Consider the following 17615-nt stretch of genomic DNA (forward strand, 5'->3'; position numbering starts at 1 on the left):
CGCTTAAAAGTCGTGATGATAATAATTTGGGCATACACCTTGGCTGTGAGCTTAGAGGAGCTTTTCCGAAAGTTTGTCTTCACATTAGCTTATTTATATTTGTACCTTTCAAAAGGTTTATGAGTGTATAAGATACTGTTAAAAAGCAGACGGGACCTTTAAGTTGGAGCCACGACTTGATCTTGGCTCCTCCAATGCTGTAAAACTTCAAACATAAAGGGCAGAATCCAAAGGAGATTTTATTAGAACTATTAGTAATCGAGTATTCAACTGCTGACACTAAAGCCATGTGCATTTAATTCTAGAATTTAAATTTACAAAATTTATTTCAAAATAAGTTTCCACTTATATACAGAACCTCTGTGCAAAGGCTAGTTTTTGGAAACAGTTCGTCCTTTCGAGATGTCGTTTCCCAAGTAAATCCCCATCGGCCTTGGTGGTCGCCTAACCGAACTATGTATGTACATACATATGCTCAGAATTACTGTTATTGATTGTGCTATTGGATGTTTATCGAATAAAATTTTATTTACGTAATCAAATCAAATATCGCTTTATTATTAATTACTCATACATATGCATATTAAAGTCCGTTTGTATATCCATCATTTATATTGTATGTATCTGTCTTTCTCTTTCTGTTTCCACTTTCACATTTTCCTCACACACAAATATCGTCAAATCGGCAATGCTTCACCAATCCATCGAAATCGTCGAAATCATAACTTTTATTACCATGTTTTGTTCTGAATATCGGCATAAAAATGTTTGCACCCGCGACTGCCGCGACTGTATGTATGTGTGTCTTACATGACATTTCAATTGCGTGTCTCAACAATCTTGTCAAATTGTGCACACTCTCCGTCTAACTGTGACTTTGTCTGTGCGTGTGTGCGTGCCTAATCAGAAATCACCGCAAAAGAACGGCAATAAAGTAGCAACTGCGATTGCCAAAACTGTAATCTCATTAAGTTTTCTTGCAATACATTTCATACACTATTAACTATTCTTATTGAGTACAGTAGCCGTCCGATTATGTAATCTAACTCATATGCAACATACATCTTAATTAAACTCAGGAGAATAGAATAGACAACTCGTTCAAATTTGCACTGTTCATTGAGACGCGTGTTCACATAATCGAACGGCTACTGTAATTGGCAACAAGAGCGTCGTAACTTACGGAAAAACTGCGATTGTTTTTTGCTTCATCACCAAAAATTTCCTGTCGGTACAAAATATTCTAACTAGCTACTGATAGTTAAGAATATGATTGAGCCTTCGGAGCAAGCAAAGCAATTCAAAGGTTGTGGAGTTACGTCCCTCTTGCAAAAAGCGGCCGCTCTGTGTCGGAATGTAGTCACAAAGGCGAACTTGAAATGTTATTAGTGCTTAATGTTCAGGAAAATGTCGTTGTTAATTTGATAAAAGTATGGAATTACAAAATCGATAGAAAATAAAAATAAAAATAAAAATAAAAATGAGAGCCTTGAGCTGATATTCAAATTTCGCCATTAAGCTTTCGTTGATTCTTTGTGTGCTATGCTTCTGACAACTTTGCTAAAGTTTTAAGTGCATTTGACAAACATTTAAAGTACACAATTACATATGTAAATACTTATAAAAATTAAATTATTTCTCTTTCTCTTTGCTTGTTTTGAACGCGTTCATCTTCTCGTTTTTTTTTTTTTTTTTTGTTTCAATATTCGCGAAAATCAAACTGAATTGATGCGAAAATCAATGAAAATTGGCTAATAAATAAAAAAATTATAAATTCTCGCGTATTTATTATGCAAAAATCGTCCGGAAAATGTTTTCAACCCACACACACGCTTCACACTATTCCACACAAATCCCAACCCCGCGCACCAAATACCAACAAAACACATTTCGGTTGTAGTTGCTGTGGATGGGCGGCGAAATTCAACAGCAACTTCATCAGCAACATCAATTGGCAATACAACAGCATCTAATCAGCGTTGAAAATGCCAAAAAGCGACGGTCCGTATGCGAGACCCTCAGCGCACCGCCCACGTCCATTTCACTTTGCAGCGAACCGAACAACGGTACCAATAGACGGCACTCCACCATGTCATATTTGGGAGTAATTAAAAACAAATTAATTCAAACTTAATCACAATGTTGAAATATATATACCGATTTTCGTTTAGTTTGTCCGATTTGTTTTCCAGTTTTGTTCTCTCTCTCTCCCTCTCTCTCTCTCTCTAGTTGTCTAATTTTGTATATATTATGTGAATGCTTTGCAAAGTATCTAGTTGAAGCATGCCAATTCTTTTCTTTTCCGGTTGTTGCGTTTACCAATTGTCTACCGTTACAAAGTTTTTTGTTTTATTAAAGTCGGCGTTTTACGAGGCAACTGTTTTCCAGTTCTCTAATTAGGCTCGAAACATGAATTAGTGAATAACGAAGCGTAAAAAACGTTTTTCAACCTGTCTTCTTTGTTATGTTTTTTAACAAATCTTAATACTTTATGATTCTTCGAAATGTCAAAAATAATAATTGAGATTGAGATTAATTGAAATAACGCCCTCTTCTTGTCTGCTCTCTAGTACAAATGTTATATCTGATTAAACTATCCATCATTTAATTTACTTTACAATATGAAATACAATATTACCTGAATTATCTTGAGAATAGCTTTTAGCAAAAAGCGACGTCTTACAAATATACGGTGTTTAAGAATACTTAAACTCAGCTTAGAACTGGTCTTCATCGTCGCCTTGCCAAGCCCTGTTTCTTCACAATCCTATATAAAAACAATATATTCTACCGCTAGCTCTTTTTAACTCTTGTTAATTGAATTATATTGATATTGCAAATATTTGTTCATTTTAGACTAATTGCTAATTTATATATATAACTTCATTAGTTTTCCTTAGAATACGACTTGAAATTCTCACTTTTTTATTAATATTAATAAAATATATTTAAAATATGTTTCCTTTATGCTTTTGTAAACTTAATTTCATTGTTGTTGGAAATAATCGCATGCTTTCATAATACATAGACCGACTAACCAAAGTATATACCCACTACAATGATTAAAGCTGCAGCTTTATATCTCCCAGAGTTCTCCCATAATTCTTCTCATAGTTCATTTGGCCGATCTTAAGAATATCCGTATGAAGTTTTTAATGAATCTTTGTGCAATCATTACTTTAGAACCTCTCTGGGGAAGACAAGCGGCCCAGAATAATGCCGGCCACCGAAATTGGCGGCAGCAAGCGTAGCAATGAGTTGAAGATCGATATGAGGGATGACATGTATTCCTCGTCGCAGGAGAATCTTCAGAAACTGCAAAATGACAGCATATTGAAGCGCATACCTGTGGGTGCAGAGGCAACAACTGTATTGGTAAGTAGGATTACATCAAATCTTTTAGATTTCCAAGAGTAAATCCGATTTCTTATTGAACAGGTGGGCGCTGTGGATTTTCTGCAACAACCAACCATCGCATTTGTGCGTCTTGCAGAAGGTGTGCTAATGCCCACCTTAACAGAGGTAGCCGTGCCGGTACGTTTCATGTTCATACTCATGGGCCCTCCAACCCTCGACTTGGACTATCACGAAGTGGGTCGATCCATTGCCACGCTAATGGCGAACGAACCCTTCCACGCAATCGCATATAAAGCAGACGATCGTAAGGATTTGCTTTCGGCCATCAACGAGTTCTTGGATGATTCTATTGTGCTGCCTCCGGGTAATTGGGAACGTCAAGATCTCTTGCCATTCGAGGAGTTGAAAGCGAAGAAAGATTGGATTCGTTCGCGTAAGCGAAAAGCGCTAGAGGTAAACTAATTCAATTATCTTCTGTAGATTTTTAACAAATTTGCAATTTAGGTCAAGAATGAGATGAAGGAGAAAATAAAAGAAGAAGCTAAAATAATTGTTGAGAAGAAACCGGAATTGGAAAGTGGTGATGGCAAGAAGAAAATTAATCCGCTAGAAAAGACGCACAAGTGGTGGGGTGGTCTGCGCAACGATCTTAAGCGCCGTCTACCCATGTACAAGAGCGATATAATGGACGGTCTCAACACGCAGACGCTGGCTGCCACGATCTTCATGTACTTTGCTTGCCTCTCGACCGCAATCACTTTCGGTGGCTTGGCCTCCGAAAAAACTGGCAATCTGATTGGTATTTCGGAGACGCTGTTGAGTACAGCACTTTGCGGTATAATTTTCCACACGATTTCTGGACAACCGCTCGGCATCATAGGTACTACTGGTCCTTTGCTGCTCTTCGACGAAGCGTTGATTAACTTTTGCCGCGAGAATAATTTGCCCTTCCTCACCATACGCGCCTACATCGGTGTTTGGTTGGCCGTCATCGCCACGACGCTCTCTGCTTTCGAGTGCAGCGTTTATGTGCGTTTGTTTACACGCTTTACACAGGAAATTTTCTCAGCATTGATCACATTGATCTATATCTATGAGACAATGATGAAATTAGTTTCCGTATATAAGAAGAACCCCCTATTGGCCGACTACCACTTCCCGCCAGCAACACTAGCAACGCAATTACAGAGCTTTGGCAATACAACAATGGATAGCTTGGGTAATGTGACTGCCGCTGTCTCGGCCTCGAACACTACATCCAGCGTCAGCTTGGTTTCGAACATCGTATCCCACACGAATATGCCGAACACGGCACTCTTCTGCACGATACTCACCTTGGGCACCTTCACTATCGCCTACTATCTAAAACTCTTCCGTAACTCCCATTTCCTGGGACGAAATGCTCGCCGTGCGCTGGGTGACTTTGGTGTGCCGATCGCCATAGCGATCTTCGTGTTGATTGACTACCTTATTCCACAAGTGTACACGGACAAACTTAGCGTGCCGGAGGGTATTTCACCCAGCGATCCGGAAGTGCGCGGTTGGTTGGTGCCCCTGGGAGGTATGCCTGTCTGGGCGCCCTTTGCTTGTGGCATACCCGCCATTTTGGTATACATTCTCATCTTCATGGAATCGCATATTTCGGAATTGATTGTCGATAAGCCCGAGCGTGGTCTGAAGAAAGGCTCTGGACTGCATTTGGATATTGTGATATTAGGTTTTCTGAATACATGTTGCGGCCTCTTCGGTACACCGTGGCATTGCGCAGCCACAGTACGTTCGGTAACTCACGTATCTGCTTTAACGGTGATGTCAAGGTGCGTACTATATTTTGTTATACCTTGTATAGGCATACTGTTTATGCTCACCTGATGTTTATACATTGCAGAACCCATGCCCCTGGTGAGACCCCACGCATCATTGATGTTAAAGAGCAGCGTGTCTCTGGTTTCTTTGTGGCTCTTCTGATCGGCTTGTCCGTGACAATGGCACCCTTATTGCGATTGGTACCCATGGCGGTGCTGTTCGGCGTTTTCTTATACATGGGTATCGCTTCGATGAGCGGCGTACAGTTCTTCGACAGGTAAGCCCCACACACTCCGCTGATGTCGCCTTCTTCTCTTACTCTGTATACAACTACTGTTATATTTTCAGAATGGGATTATACTTTATGCCCGTAAAGCATTATCCGCCCACACCGTTTGTGAAGCGAGTGCCAACCTGGAAAATGCACTTGTTTACTACAATACAACTACTTTGTCTTACATTACTATGGGCTGTGAAGTCGTCCAAGATATCATTGGCTTTCCCCTTCTTTTTGATTTTGATGGTGCCTATAAGACAGCGACTTGCCATGCTCTATACCCCCGAACAACTGCAAGCGGTAAGTGATCTTCCATCACAAAAGGTTTCACGTTTGTACTAAAACAATATTAGCGCAAACGTTCCGGTTCGAAAACTCGTTAATCCAGTTATGGAAAAGAATTTCATATATTTAATAATATCCTTTCTAAGCTGAAGTGTTTCAAAATTTCTCTCTAAATTGCGTTCTTTCTTAATTAGTATCTTGGCTACCCTGAAACATGTATTCTTAACGGAGGCCTAGACCTCAATAAGAATTCCGAAACTAAAATTCATGTTATTTTCCGTTTTATTTTCTGACATAGCTCGACGGAAGTGAAGCCAAAGATGAGGACGAACCCGATTTCTATGAGGAAGCTACCATTCCGGCATAAGGATCGAAGGCTATGTATATATGGAATGCTGTGTTTAACGACAAACTAAATAGATTTGAAAGCTTTATAAATAGAAAAAATTTAGGATAATGTGATTTTATAAACCATTTCAAATGTATTTAGTTCCCTGTGAAAGACCGCTAACTGGAAACCTGCATAACTGTAATTAAAGGAATTGCGTGTACTTAAGCATAAACTTATACACTTAAGTGCTTTATAAAGTCTTTTATTGTTCATGAAGTCACTTAATTTTTTACATATTCTATTTTTTGAATCTTTTGCTAGTTGAATTGAGTTTAATTATCTAAGACAGTGGCATCGCTTAACGTTAATGGAACCACAACAAAATGAAACAAAGTATTTTTTCTACCCTAACACTGTATAACTACTTAAGAAAACAACAACAACAACAACAACAAAACTATTTAACAAAAAGTATTGTACTTACTTTATATATGTATATATGAAAAGCAAATTGTATGCTATATGTGTATGTATATGATGAAATTGTTAACGGAAAGGCGTGGCTCATTTCACGATTAAAGTATTATCTTGCAAATCCAAATGACTAGTGACTGTATATGCACATATATGGTGATTAGTTGAGAGTATTGCAATTTTATTAGATATTAGTATAGAAGCATTAGCTAAATTATTGTCGCAAATGGCCAGGCAAGTTGTGTAGAAATGGTCCTAACCAGTTCTAATAACGCAAATATTTATGATATGATATATTACTAATTGTTATCGAAATGCACTCTTACCAAAACCAAATAGTTCGTACTTAATGAAACCACTAAATGTCCTCTTCTTAATGACTACTTAATTAATTTTTATCGAACTTAATTAATTAGGAAATCATAGCTGTGTGTACATTAATTACATTAAATTTAATTAGTGATTTACCAATTACACAGGAAAACAAAAACAAAAAAAAAATTATTATAATAATATACAAATCATTTCGAAGCGAAATGTGTGAACTTAGTGCTTTGTAAGCCAGCGAGTCAGTCGCTGTTAATGTCATTGTGATGTACTGTACTTATCAGCTTGGAACAATAATTGAAACAAAGAAATCGAACATGGAACACCGTTTATTAGAGATGCTAAATATTTTCAGACGCAAATACATACTTACAACTTAACTTAACAATCAAAGATTTGACGTGTTATAATATTTAGAAAGTATAAAAGACAAACTTTGAAAATATTCAAATAATCCTATTGTTATGACTAAAACCCCTTAGATTTAGTGAATAAAATATTGAGTGATTTAAATTAACACAAAATTTGAGTTTCAATATGAAGAATTCCAGCAATCAGCGCAGGCAATTTGGGGTCTCAAAACAGCGCAGCAAATACGGAGAGACACGCGACTTCGAAATTTAGTTTCGTGGCAACACTCCACAACAACAACAGTACTGGAATATTTTCGAATCTAAAATTTCTAATTTAATTTTATTCTCAATCTATCAACACATCTGTCGCGTATTGTTTACTTTTTATTTACTATTGCTCACATTGGATTTGGAAATGTTTTGAAAAACGAAATTTTATTGTACAAAAATTGAAAAAAAAAATAAAAAAAAAAAACAAAAATGAGTGATTGTGTAATGAAGATAAGTGCCGATAGATTAAAGAACTTCATGCAACTATCCGCATCCATTGAGGAATCACTAGAACTAGCCAGACGAGGAACCGAACAAATAAGAAACGAAATTGAATTGTTGAAACAGATACAAAGGTTTCATGAGGAATACGACTCTCTAACAAATGCTTTGAATGACAAAGCGAAATCCAAATCTGAAATCACCACACTTAAGAGAGAACTCTTCACTTTAGTACGAAAACGAATACAGCTGCTTCGTAATTTCAACAAACACTGCGACGACTTCAAATCAGACATGAAGCTAATGCGCCAATTGCAATCATCCAATGACTTTGTGTATGAGGTCGTGGATGACGGAAGCGAATTTGACGATGCCGATGAAATAAACGAGAGGGTCGGTGTTCGCGACCCAACCGGAAGGGAAATGTGGTGCTGTGAAAGTTGGTTTTCTCCAAGCTCCTCGTGTACTACCTTTGTTTAGTCGTAATAATTGAACGTTTCCACCATCAATAATCCGACCTGGTCCAAGCATTTTCATAAAAGGTCTGTGGATTGCACTCTTATCACTTCTTGAGCATCATGAAGTAAGTAGGTGCATAAGAAGTGGTAAAAACGCATTGCACGCAGGGGATCACACAAATTTGTACAAACATACATATGTATTTATGGTATATCAAGTACACTTAAGATATTTACGTTTCATTCATAATAAAGCAACATCTGACACTAATCGAACAAGTATTTACAGTTCATAAAAGCTTTTGGTTTACCTGGCAAACATGAGCCAGAGAATAGGCAACGTTACGATTGAATAAAGTGTGAACGGGTGGTAAATGAATTTAGAACGTTCTTGGACTACCTTAGGTAGATGTACGAGTGATGTGTCTCGCGAAAGCATTAAAAAAAGCACAAACTTCTGTGTTACTACCTTGTCGTCAGCTAAGCTTTTCAAAGTTTGTTATAGCTATGTTACTAACCACACCTCGGCGTTGCATGCTTTCTTTGAAACTTCACCAGCCACACTTGGATGCTACGCGCTTCTTCTTCTTCTCGATGTTTTTCATGCACTCAATGACGTCGCGCATGTCCCAAAAAGCTTGGTGTCCTAAAAAGCTCAGTAATTGAGTGAAAATCTGTTCTGAATCGAAAAACGAAAACTCTCCAGCACGAACAATAAAAAACGAGGCATCGCAACGAGTGTCACGAGCGCAATAATTTACCACAACCTCGTCTCCGACATGCTTGCGGTATGCGTAGAACCGACTTCGTTGTCGTACTTATCCTGCCGTAGTCTTTATATTAAACAGTCGACATCGTGCGCAACATCGACAACTTTTAAACAAAATAACACGAAAGGTGAAATGTAGAAATCAGTTCAAATCGCGACGTTTCAGCGTACGGATGCGACTATAATATTTGCGCGCGAAGGAAACACGTTTATTTCCCTCAGATAAATATAACAGAATTGCCGATTATAAAATCCACTAGTGTAGAATTCCGCATGATTTGACCGAGCAGCTTGGCAAGTTGTGCGCCAAACTGATTTTATGTGAAATATTTCGACAACTAAGTGGTTCTTAGTGGTGTGTGAGTGTATATTAGGCAATCATTTTTGCAAACATTGGCGGAAACGGAAGTGCCAACCAACCTCCTTCAATTGCCGTGGTCCAAATACTGCAATTTCGGTAGCTAGTGACGGTCGAGGAGCTCACATACACGGGAATTCCATGTGTCGTTCTTGTGTGCGTCGCGTTTCGCAATCGCTTTCGGTGAATTCACGTTAATGATTCGTGGGTCGGTCGGTCGACTGGTCGGTGTTTGCATCGGTCAAACCCATTAAACGATATACGACTTTCGATGGCAAGAAAGTCCACTTGTGTTATGTGTGTGTGTACATTTTATCAGCCACTAACAAAGTCAAGCAAAGTTATTAAATAGGCGATCAAAGGTGCCACCTGCTCACTGCGAACGGATTTCGGCCTTGCAGACTCACATTCGGGGCACACAACTAAGAAGGTACAAACTTAAACATAAGATATTCTCATATGTTTTACTTTTAAATGCGTTAGAATTCTCAGAACAATCCACCGAGCTTGCAAGTGGCAAATGGTGAAAATTAGATTTCTATGACATTTACCATTATCTTTTTAGAGGCAAGCAGATTAACAACTCAGTTAGTGATCAATTTGCTTGGACCATATTAACACTAGTATTTCTGGCTTAAAGAAAGTATTTCAAGACTTAGGTAACCAGGTTATCGAAATGAAGCTTCTTAAGATCATTTAGATAGATATTTCAGTGTTCGTACGGGAGAATACGATTCGATACGATTGAAAGTTTTCCAAATTGATCTTATTTTGAGGCACTATTGAAGAACTCTATTAAGCGATTCCTATTTTCTTCCTAAATTTGACTTATACTTTTCTTTCATAAAATCATAGTCACATATAAAAATACATTATTATTTATAAATTACATTATTTAAATTAAGAAAATATCGTTTATCCAAATATTATTTGTTTTACTTCAATAAGTGAAGGACTAAGAAGAATGTATTATTAGTAATCTTCAACTGAATCTTCTTATTCTTACGTAGATAGCAAGTTAGCTAAAATACCATTGCTATCAGGCTAGCTTGTGGAAGGGCAGGGTTCTGTATTCATCAGTGGATTACTGCAGATATACGGTGCAAGTCTGCTCTATGTTTTATACTAATTGATTAAAACAAAGGGTTGATTGCAAATACCGATAACATTCGATTGAAATGTGCCACTAAATATTAATAGTCGCTTAATTCCGTTTATATCCGCACATGATTTCCTTTCAGTCCCTTTTTGTTTGTTTGATTTCATTATTCCCCAATTTGTTTTGATTATTTGTAATTAGAAATAGCTATTCACACATTCACTAATCTGTGAAAACAGCTGCCAACCCCACATATGATCGACTCTGAAAGCAAAATCTAATTAAAATAACTTCAAATTCATGTTATTTTCTATTAATTGCTCACCGATTGCTGCCGATTTGTGGGTATCCCGCTGCTAGCAATAAATGGCCTGTGAAATGCGAAAGTTATTTGTCCACAGTGAATTAGGCGCCCATTAGGCGATGGAGAGTTGAAAGTAACCGTAGCTAACTGGTACTACTGTTATTATACTAACGAATTAGAATTCCTGGGAAGCTTTGGCTAACATATTATTAAATTGAAATGTTCGGGGATGATTGTGTGTGGGTGTGTGCGTGTGCATGCAATTTCATTGTGATAACATTAATTTTCGGGACAAAAAGCTCCATAAACATTTTATGGATTCAATATCACTTCGGCCTCCGGCATGCCGACGCCCCCGCGATCAACGGCACGACACGACCCATCACGTAATTGCTGCAGTCCATCAGCCATTAAGAGGGTCACAATTCCAAATCAATTAATTTGACAACAAAAGAACTGTCATGTAAATAAATAATGACAAGTATAAAAACAAACCGAAGTTACAACAATGGAGCGAAAAACGACAAATGAGACATAATAACGGTATATGCACAAGAAAATATAATGACAGAGAATGGAAATGAGTAAACGATTGTGGAAATGCGTACACAACAACAACAACACAAATCGTTCGTAAATAAATATATACATACAGTAAATTAAGAATGAAATATATACACACTCATTCATACTTATCGAGGTCGAGGGACGAAACCTATCGATTGCTGTAATGCAGCATTGTATTTTGGATTGAGTCCCATTCGAGGAAATTCAGTTGCTCAGGGAAGAGCCAACGGCTGGCTGAACGATGGCTTTCCCCGCTGCCTGAGTGATTGGTCGCACCCACCGCGCACACGAATAGCGACACACATTCGCGCATATTTTTTACTGATTTCCTTGATGGCGATCTCCGCTTGTACGAGCATTATGTAAACATCCGGCTGCAGACGGCGGGCCGGCCAGCAGTTGTAGTTGTCGTTGTTGGGCCATCCTGTTGCGCTCCGTTTCATCGCTTTCGTCATTTCCACACGGACACGGTTCAATGCATTCGGCCTGTTTATTACACTTTTTAGTTTTGACGTTTTTGTTGTTCGCTATATCGAACTGACAGACACATCAATTAAAAGCAATGTCAATGCATTGCCCTGCACTGGGGCGGGCGTGAAAAGTACCCAGACACCGACTCTGCTCCGACGTCGCAGTCAGGACAATGATATTGGGTTTTGTTGCCCATAGTCCATTGATGGCCGAGTGGCGACATGAGTTGCAATGAAAATGGTTGTTGATGTGCTTACATTGGCACACTTTTTGTTTGCTTTGCTCGTCGCGCTCATTTAACTTTCCTTAATCAAATGCTGACGCCTCGGAAGTGTATATGAACGTAATCTCCTCTAGTTAGAAAGCCCTCAACAATGTCGAAAGATTTGTGGAGATAGCTGTTTAACATTTAATAACTGTAACACTGGGAATTATCGACAGGTTTTGACAGGGTATTTGTGTGCCACCCAATTTGATTGCATTTATGAAACCGCAGTTAATTAACTTCATTAGGGTTTTGATTTTAAACTTTTCAGAAATAAGCAATCCACATAAGAGTCAATGGACATTTCAAGTTACCTTTGCATTTTTAGTAAAGTTTTGAGTTTGAGGTCCAGCAGCTCAATATTATTCGGAAATAATAATTAATTTTTGTGCTGACTACTGCTATCTCTTGTGTTATAAACCTAAACGCGTTTAACATTGAACGAACCCAGTATCACCTTTTTAGAAGTTATCTTTACCATATTTTTTGAAAATGGCCTTTTTTATTTCATATAGACAGTTTAAATATAAATATTCCCCTTCTCAGTTAATAATTATTCAAGGGTAAAGAGAACTCAAAAAAACACCACTTTCGTATTATTGCCGTAGTTATATTTGAATTTTAAGTCGCTCCAACATATATACTTTTTGTATATATTTTAGAATATGATTGTGCATATCAGCATATCATCTCATCAGCTCTTAAATGGAGAATATAAATTAATACCAAAACCATAAATTAAAAAAACAAGTTGAATTAATATTTCAATAAAAAAAATAGTTTCTGATATTCTATTTACTGATATTAATTTTTGCATAGAAAAGTATGGAAAGCTGGAGCTTAAAGGTCGCTATTACACCACATTTAAATCTGTTATTCAGTTCGGGTCCATTTAAGTTTCGGCTCTTCAGGCGAAATTCCATATTCTTTAAGCAAGCCCTCGAGCTCTTTTTCAAGAGAACGCTTCAACTAGTTTACCAGAACTATTTTAATGCACAATTTCTTCAGGAGCCGTGCCAAAACAAATCTAAAGTTCAGCAAAAATTTAAAATAAAATAAATTTCTTGTTTTGGTATTTGCACAAATTACTTGTGTGAGCGTGTGTGCGTGTATGTGAATAGCAACAAAACTGTTTTGGCTGGAGCGCCTCACAATTATTTACTCGATATCGATTGAACTCAGGAGCACACGTGAATGAATTTCGGCTGGCGCACACACCTGCCCACGTGAACACTCGCTATTGCGCATTTGTTTTGGCAAATGGAATTTACATTTTTCGGGTTTTGCAATATTTTTATGCAATCCTTGCCTTCTACTCCAGCGACTGTCATTATAGCCCATAAATTTCAAGATTTGCATTTCGAACTAACTGCCAATTTCTTGGCACACTTTTGCCAATGATGTTCGTTGCCGCACACACCAACACACCAACAAACCCACACCCCCATAGAAATGCATGTGAGTGAGCAAAAAGCACTTTCGTGCCTTGATACCAGTGTGTTTATGGGCTCGTATGTGCCATCAGCTGTTTTTGGATAAACAATTTTGCCAACTGCCCCTCGCAGGTTGGTGGTGGGTGGGAGGTCACAGTAACCAGAAGGGGGGTGAAACGTGCCGATTGGCTGGCTGGCTGCTTGGCATGAGCTCTCACGTTTCGAGCATTATGGAAATTATACAAATGCCGTACGAATCTGTACATTTCGTAATGTACAAAGCTTTGTTCGCCTAAAAGTATGCCCGGCAATAGTAGAAATAGTAATATAATTCTCTTTTTACTCAACGCACATACATTTATATGGCTTGTGAGTTGCGCGGTAGTTTCGCAACGATTGAAATATATTAATACACGTTACGAACCAAATATGAATTTGTTGTTGTTGTATTGTATTACACACACTTTATTACACGCAGTTTTGTGAACACATAGCTGGGCTCGTATGTCTTTCTTACGTTTTCAGCAATAGATAAATCATCAAATACATTTATGTTACCTTGTAAACAAGCGGTAATGTACTTATACTTATTTATTATATTATATTACTGAGTCATATGCAAACAATGTGGCAAACATGGCGAGGCAAATGAGTAATGTAGTAATTGTACGTAAGTGATGGGACACACAACATTGCCTTATAATTTGGTAGAGATAAGTGACCCGTCACGAAGGTCTTCCGATATTACAGTTGACATGGTTCAACGAATACGTGATTCCATAGTAATATTTCATTTATTTGCTTTTTTAATCAGAAATTAATTAAATTATAGCCACCATACCACAGCGAATCAGTTCGAAATTAATATGTGGCCTGCAATTGATATAATTGAGATAAGAAATCAAGTGGAGGGTGTACTCCTCGATTACCTAATGACTTTTTGAATAAGCGATGAAGTAAATTAAAAATTATGCACATATATATGTATATATATTCCATATATACTTAAATTGCATGAGATTATTACTGAAAATCGTTATAAGAAAAGAGATCTTTAGAGGCGATACAATTTTGTTTGTAATTTTTATATAATACCTTACAGTCCTAACTATTTAACGTTGTATGTGATGAGCATTTTAAGAAAAGCCTCAAAACATCCGAGAATTTGTATAAATCGCTTTTGCAAAAACTCATTTTATTCGTTCAGACATGTTGCATTTTGAACTGATTTTGACATGGTTTCTACGGAAATGAGGCTTTAAATGTAGTCGTGCTGCAAGTATGAACGAAAGAGGGGACACAATGTTTGTGCTGCACCGAATATTTATCTATTTATGCAGCATTCATCTTTATTTTTGTGGGACTAACTTTTACGAGTAGTTGGGAAGCATATGGGAAGAGGACTCTCAGGTGGTCATGTGGGTATTATGGGTGGCATCGTAAATTCATAAAACCCTTCACCAGTGGAAGATTTACGATTCTTCAGTGATCATAAATTCATGCACTTAAAACGGTAAATGTATGTAAATGTATGTTATAAGTTCATATATAAGAATATATATAATGTTTGCTTGCACAAAGTATAGTATAGTGGAAGAAATGAGTGCTGGGCAAAAACAAAAGCAGCTTACGACAATACAATCTCGCAGATACTAAAAACACCGACAAACAACCGATATTGGTGCTGTCAATGTTGCTGTTGTTGCATTTATATGATATGAGGTAAAATACTTACTCAGAGTACGTCACTCAAGCGAAAGTAAGACCAAATTGAATGCTTAATACCGATATAAAATACTCAAGCTCAAGTATGCTGTTCTTACTGTGAGACCCCTCCAGTCTCCAGTTAACTAGTTAACGCGTTAAAATGCTCCATTTAATAAGCTTTCAGTAATTGCGAAAACCGACAAAAAAGTGGAATCGGTGTGTCTCTAAAGAAGTGGAGATTTTTAGTATTTGTTGTTATCCGTTGTACGTTTGGCAATAGCTCTTAAGCTTGAGTAATCCAGTTTGTTGCATTTTAAGTCATGAGGTCTTGTTTCTCAAAGGTCACGCCATTATACTGTTTCCCAAATCTTAGAAATAAAAAAAGGTCCTAGAATATCTAGTATCTTGTCTCTTCATAGAAAAAAATCTAGAAAATATAATCTACAGACATAGTCGTCCACTACATATGACAGATCTAGTATTATTTAAACTCTTTTCCGAAATCTGATCGATGTCTGCTAACAATTATAATTTATTTGACCCGAAATGTCAATCTGTTCAATCGTCTCAACAAATTTGTCTCTTATTTATTGTTATTATTTTTCTCTTCTCTGAGAAATGGTTCCCTTTATATTATATACATATGTATGTCTTTTCAGGATGAACATTCATTTTATCGAGCCATATCTTCCCCAGAACCAATATGATGAAAATCGTACTTCTGTAAGTCTTCTTTAATGTAAATATTTCGGAAATTATTGAGTATACGTCATGTAGAAATAGTTAAGTTGTAACTAAATGTCAAGACGCGTGGTTCAAAACTAGACCAATGAATTTCATGCTTTCTTTGGAGATTTTCTTGAATTCAACTTCAGATATTTTAAAAATTAAAAGAAAACTGCGGAGATCAAAGCTTCTTTAAATGCTTCCGTATTTCTTAAGATGGCTCAAAGTGTTCGAGAAAGCATTGTTGCCTTCATCTCACAAAGGAAGAATAAAAATAGCCGTGAAGAGCTCACTTTCGCAGCGTTAAGCCAACGCGAAGGGGGAGCAATATGCCACTACTGTGACGGTTATTGTTCTTGTTGGCTTGTGCGACACATGCGGCCGCTCGGACATCACTCCGGCTTATGCTGCGCCTGCTGTTTCTGCCACAAAGTGTCCAACTAACAACCACTTAGTCGTAGAAGCTGCAGCCCATATACGAGTATTCCTCGCAGCTTTCGCAGTTGTCACCGCTGTTGGAGGTGTTTCTCGGGTCATGTGGGTCGCCAACAGGCCACAAAAAAGTACATGTGCTTGTGCCTGTGTGTGTGTGAGGCGATGTGCGCTTCTTCATGAATCAAAATTCAGTGGCGCCTGGCAGAGTAGCAAAAAAGCCGGAGCGTGTGAGTGTCGCTTTGCACTTCCATTGTTTGCTAATGTTTATTTTTTCTTGGGGACGTGTCCGGCGCAGTTGTGTCGTGTTCATTTGTCAGCGCGACGAGCAATGGAAACGAAAAGCGTTTCAAAATTATATTCTACAATAAAGTAGAACAAACACTTACACGAGCGTCTAAAAGACGTTTTATTTTGTCAACAACAACAACAGCAATTCGTACGTTCGCAAACATCTTTGGGAGAATTGCCATTAACACAGCGCCACCATGTGGGGTTGCCAGTCTTAGGTGCACAGCCTTGCTTGGCATATGTGTGTGCAGGCGTGGCACATATGCCCACAGTTATTTATAAACGAATAGTGAATGTTGTAGTGGAGGCAGAAGAAATATTTGGTGCTCTGTGCCGAAAGCCTTCCAGAGCAGATCTATTTCTTCGAGGAGTAACAAATGTGGCAGGACTGCGGGTATGTGTATTTGATCAACGGCGCTTTTGTTTGTTCTGCACACACCTTTGTTCGTGTGTGCGTCTTGTGGGCTGTTGAATTCTTTTCGTTTCTGGCGTTGCTTTCTCTGCGCTTTCTTTTCACTTTCGTCCCGGCTCGTGCGCGCTGCCTTCGCCAAGGACGCTTTCGGGTGTACCGAACGCCGAAGATTAATGATTATTAGCTTGTATCCCTGTTGTATCAATGTGTGTATTTTATGAAATCACGACGTGCGCCATATCGCCGCCGACCAACGCCCCACAAGCGGCCATGTAACCTTATAAATAACAGTAAAATTTCACACACACACACACATGTCTGCGCACAATTGAATGTATTTAAAGCAATCTAAAAGCATGAATTTAGTCGCTTGTGAGGCGCTGCTAGACTAGACAGAAGACAAGAAGAACTTATGAGAATCGCATGAAGGATTTCCTTCTGCTCGGCTAACCATATATCGATCGGCAAATGCTCAAAAACCTCTATAGAGGAGAGATTCGATTGACACTGAAATCTCTTTCGCAATTTCAATTCCCTGATATGGCATTTGTCTCAGAACCACTCTCGAAGTGAAGAATAGCTTTAAATTTCTCCACCTTTAGACATCCTGGGGGGTTTGAG

At 38.0% G+C, this 17615-nt stretch overlaps 2 protein-coding genes across 7 annotated transcripts in view; both read left to right on the plus strand.

The window, feature by feature from the left end:
* Positions 1 to 6305, plus strand: part of LOC105212942 (anion exchange protein 3) — a 33859-nt gene extending 27554 nt beyond the window's left edge. For 4 of the 6 annotated variants that reach the window (XM_029040829.2, XM_029040830.2, XM_011185338.3 and 1 more), the window contains 7 exons: positions 1901 to 2104; positions 3184 to 3375; positions 3439 to 3810; positions 3862 to 5174; positions 5246 to 5440; positions 5512 to 5740; positions 6024 to 6305. In XM_029040829.2, the coding sequence (XP_028896662.2) occupies positions 1901 to 2104; positions 3184 to 3375; positions 3439 to 3810; positions 3862 to 5174; positions 5246 to 5440; positions 5512 to 5740; positions 6024 to 6092 (2574 nt within the window). In that variant the 3' untranslated portion in view covers positions 6093 to 6305. The remainder of the gene's footprint in view (positions 1 to 1900; positions 2105 to 3183; positions 3376 to 3438; positions 3811 to 3861; positions 5175 to 5245; positions 5441 to 5511; positions 5741 to 6023) is intronic. The other 2 variants (XM_029040835.2, XM_011185341.3) reach the window with 1 other exon arrangement.
* A 2277-nt stretch (positions 6306 to 8582) lies between these two features.
* LOC105212950 (uncharacterized) overlaps positions 8583 to 17615 on the plus strand; it is a 125825-nt gene continuing 116792 nt past the window's right edge. Inside the window, exon 1 of the mRNA XM_011185354.3 lies at positions 8583 to 9717. The gene's annotated coding sequence lies outside the window, so the exon portion shown is untranslated. The remainder of the gene's footprint in view (positions 9718 to 17615) is intronic.

This window comes from Zeugodacus cucurbitae, chromosome 4 (genome assembly GCF_028554725.1).
Source record: "Zeugodacus cucurbitae isolate PBARC_wt_2022May chromosome 4, idZeuCucr1.2, whole genome shotgun sequence".
Taxonomy (NCBI): Eukaryota; Metazoa; Arthropoda; class Insecta; order Diptera; family Tephritidae; genus Zeugodacus; species Zeugodacus cucurbitae.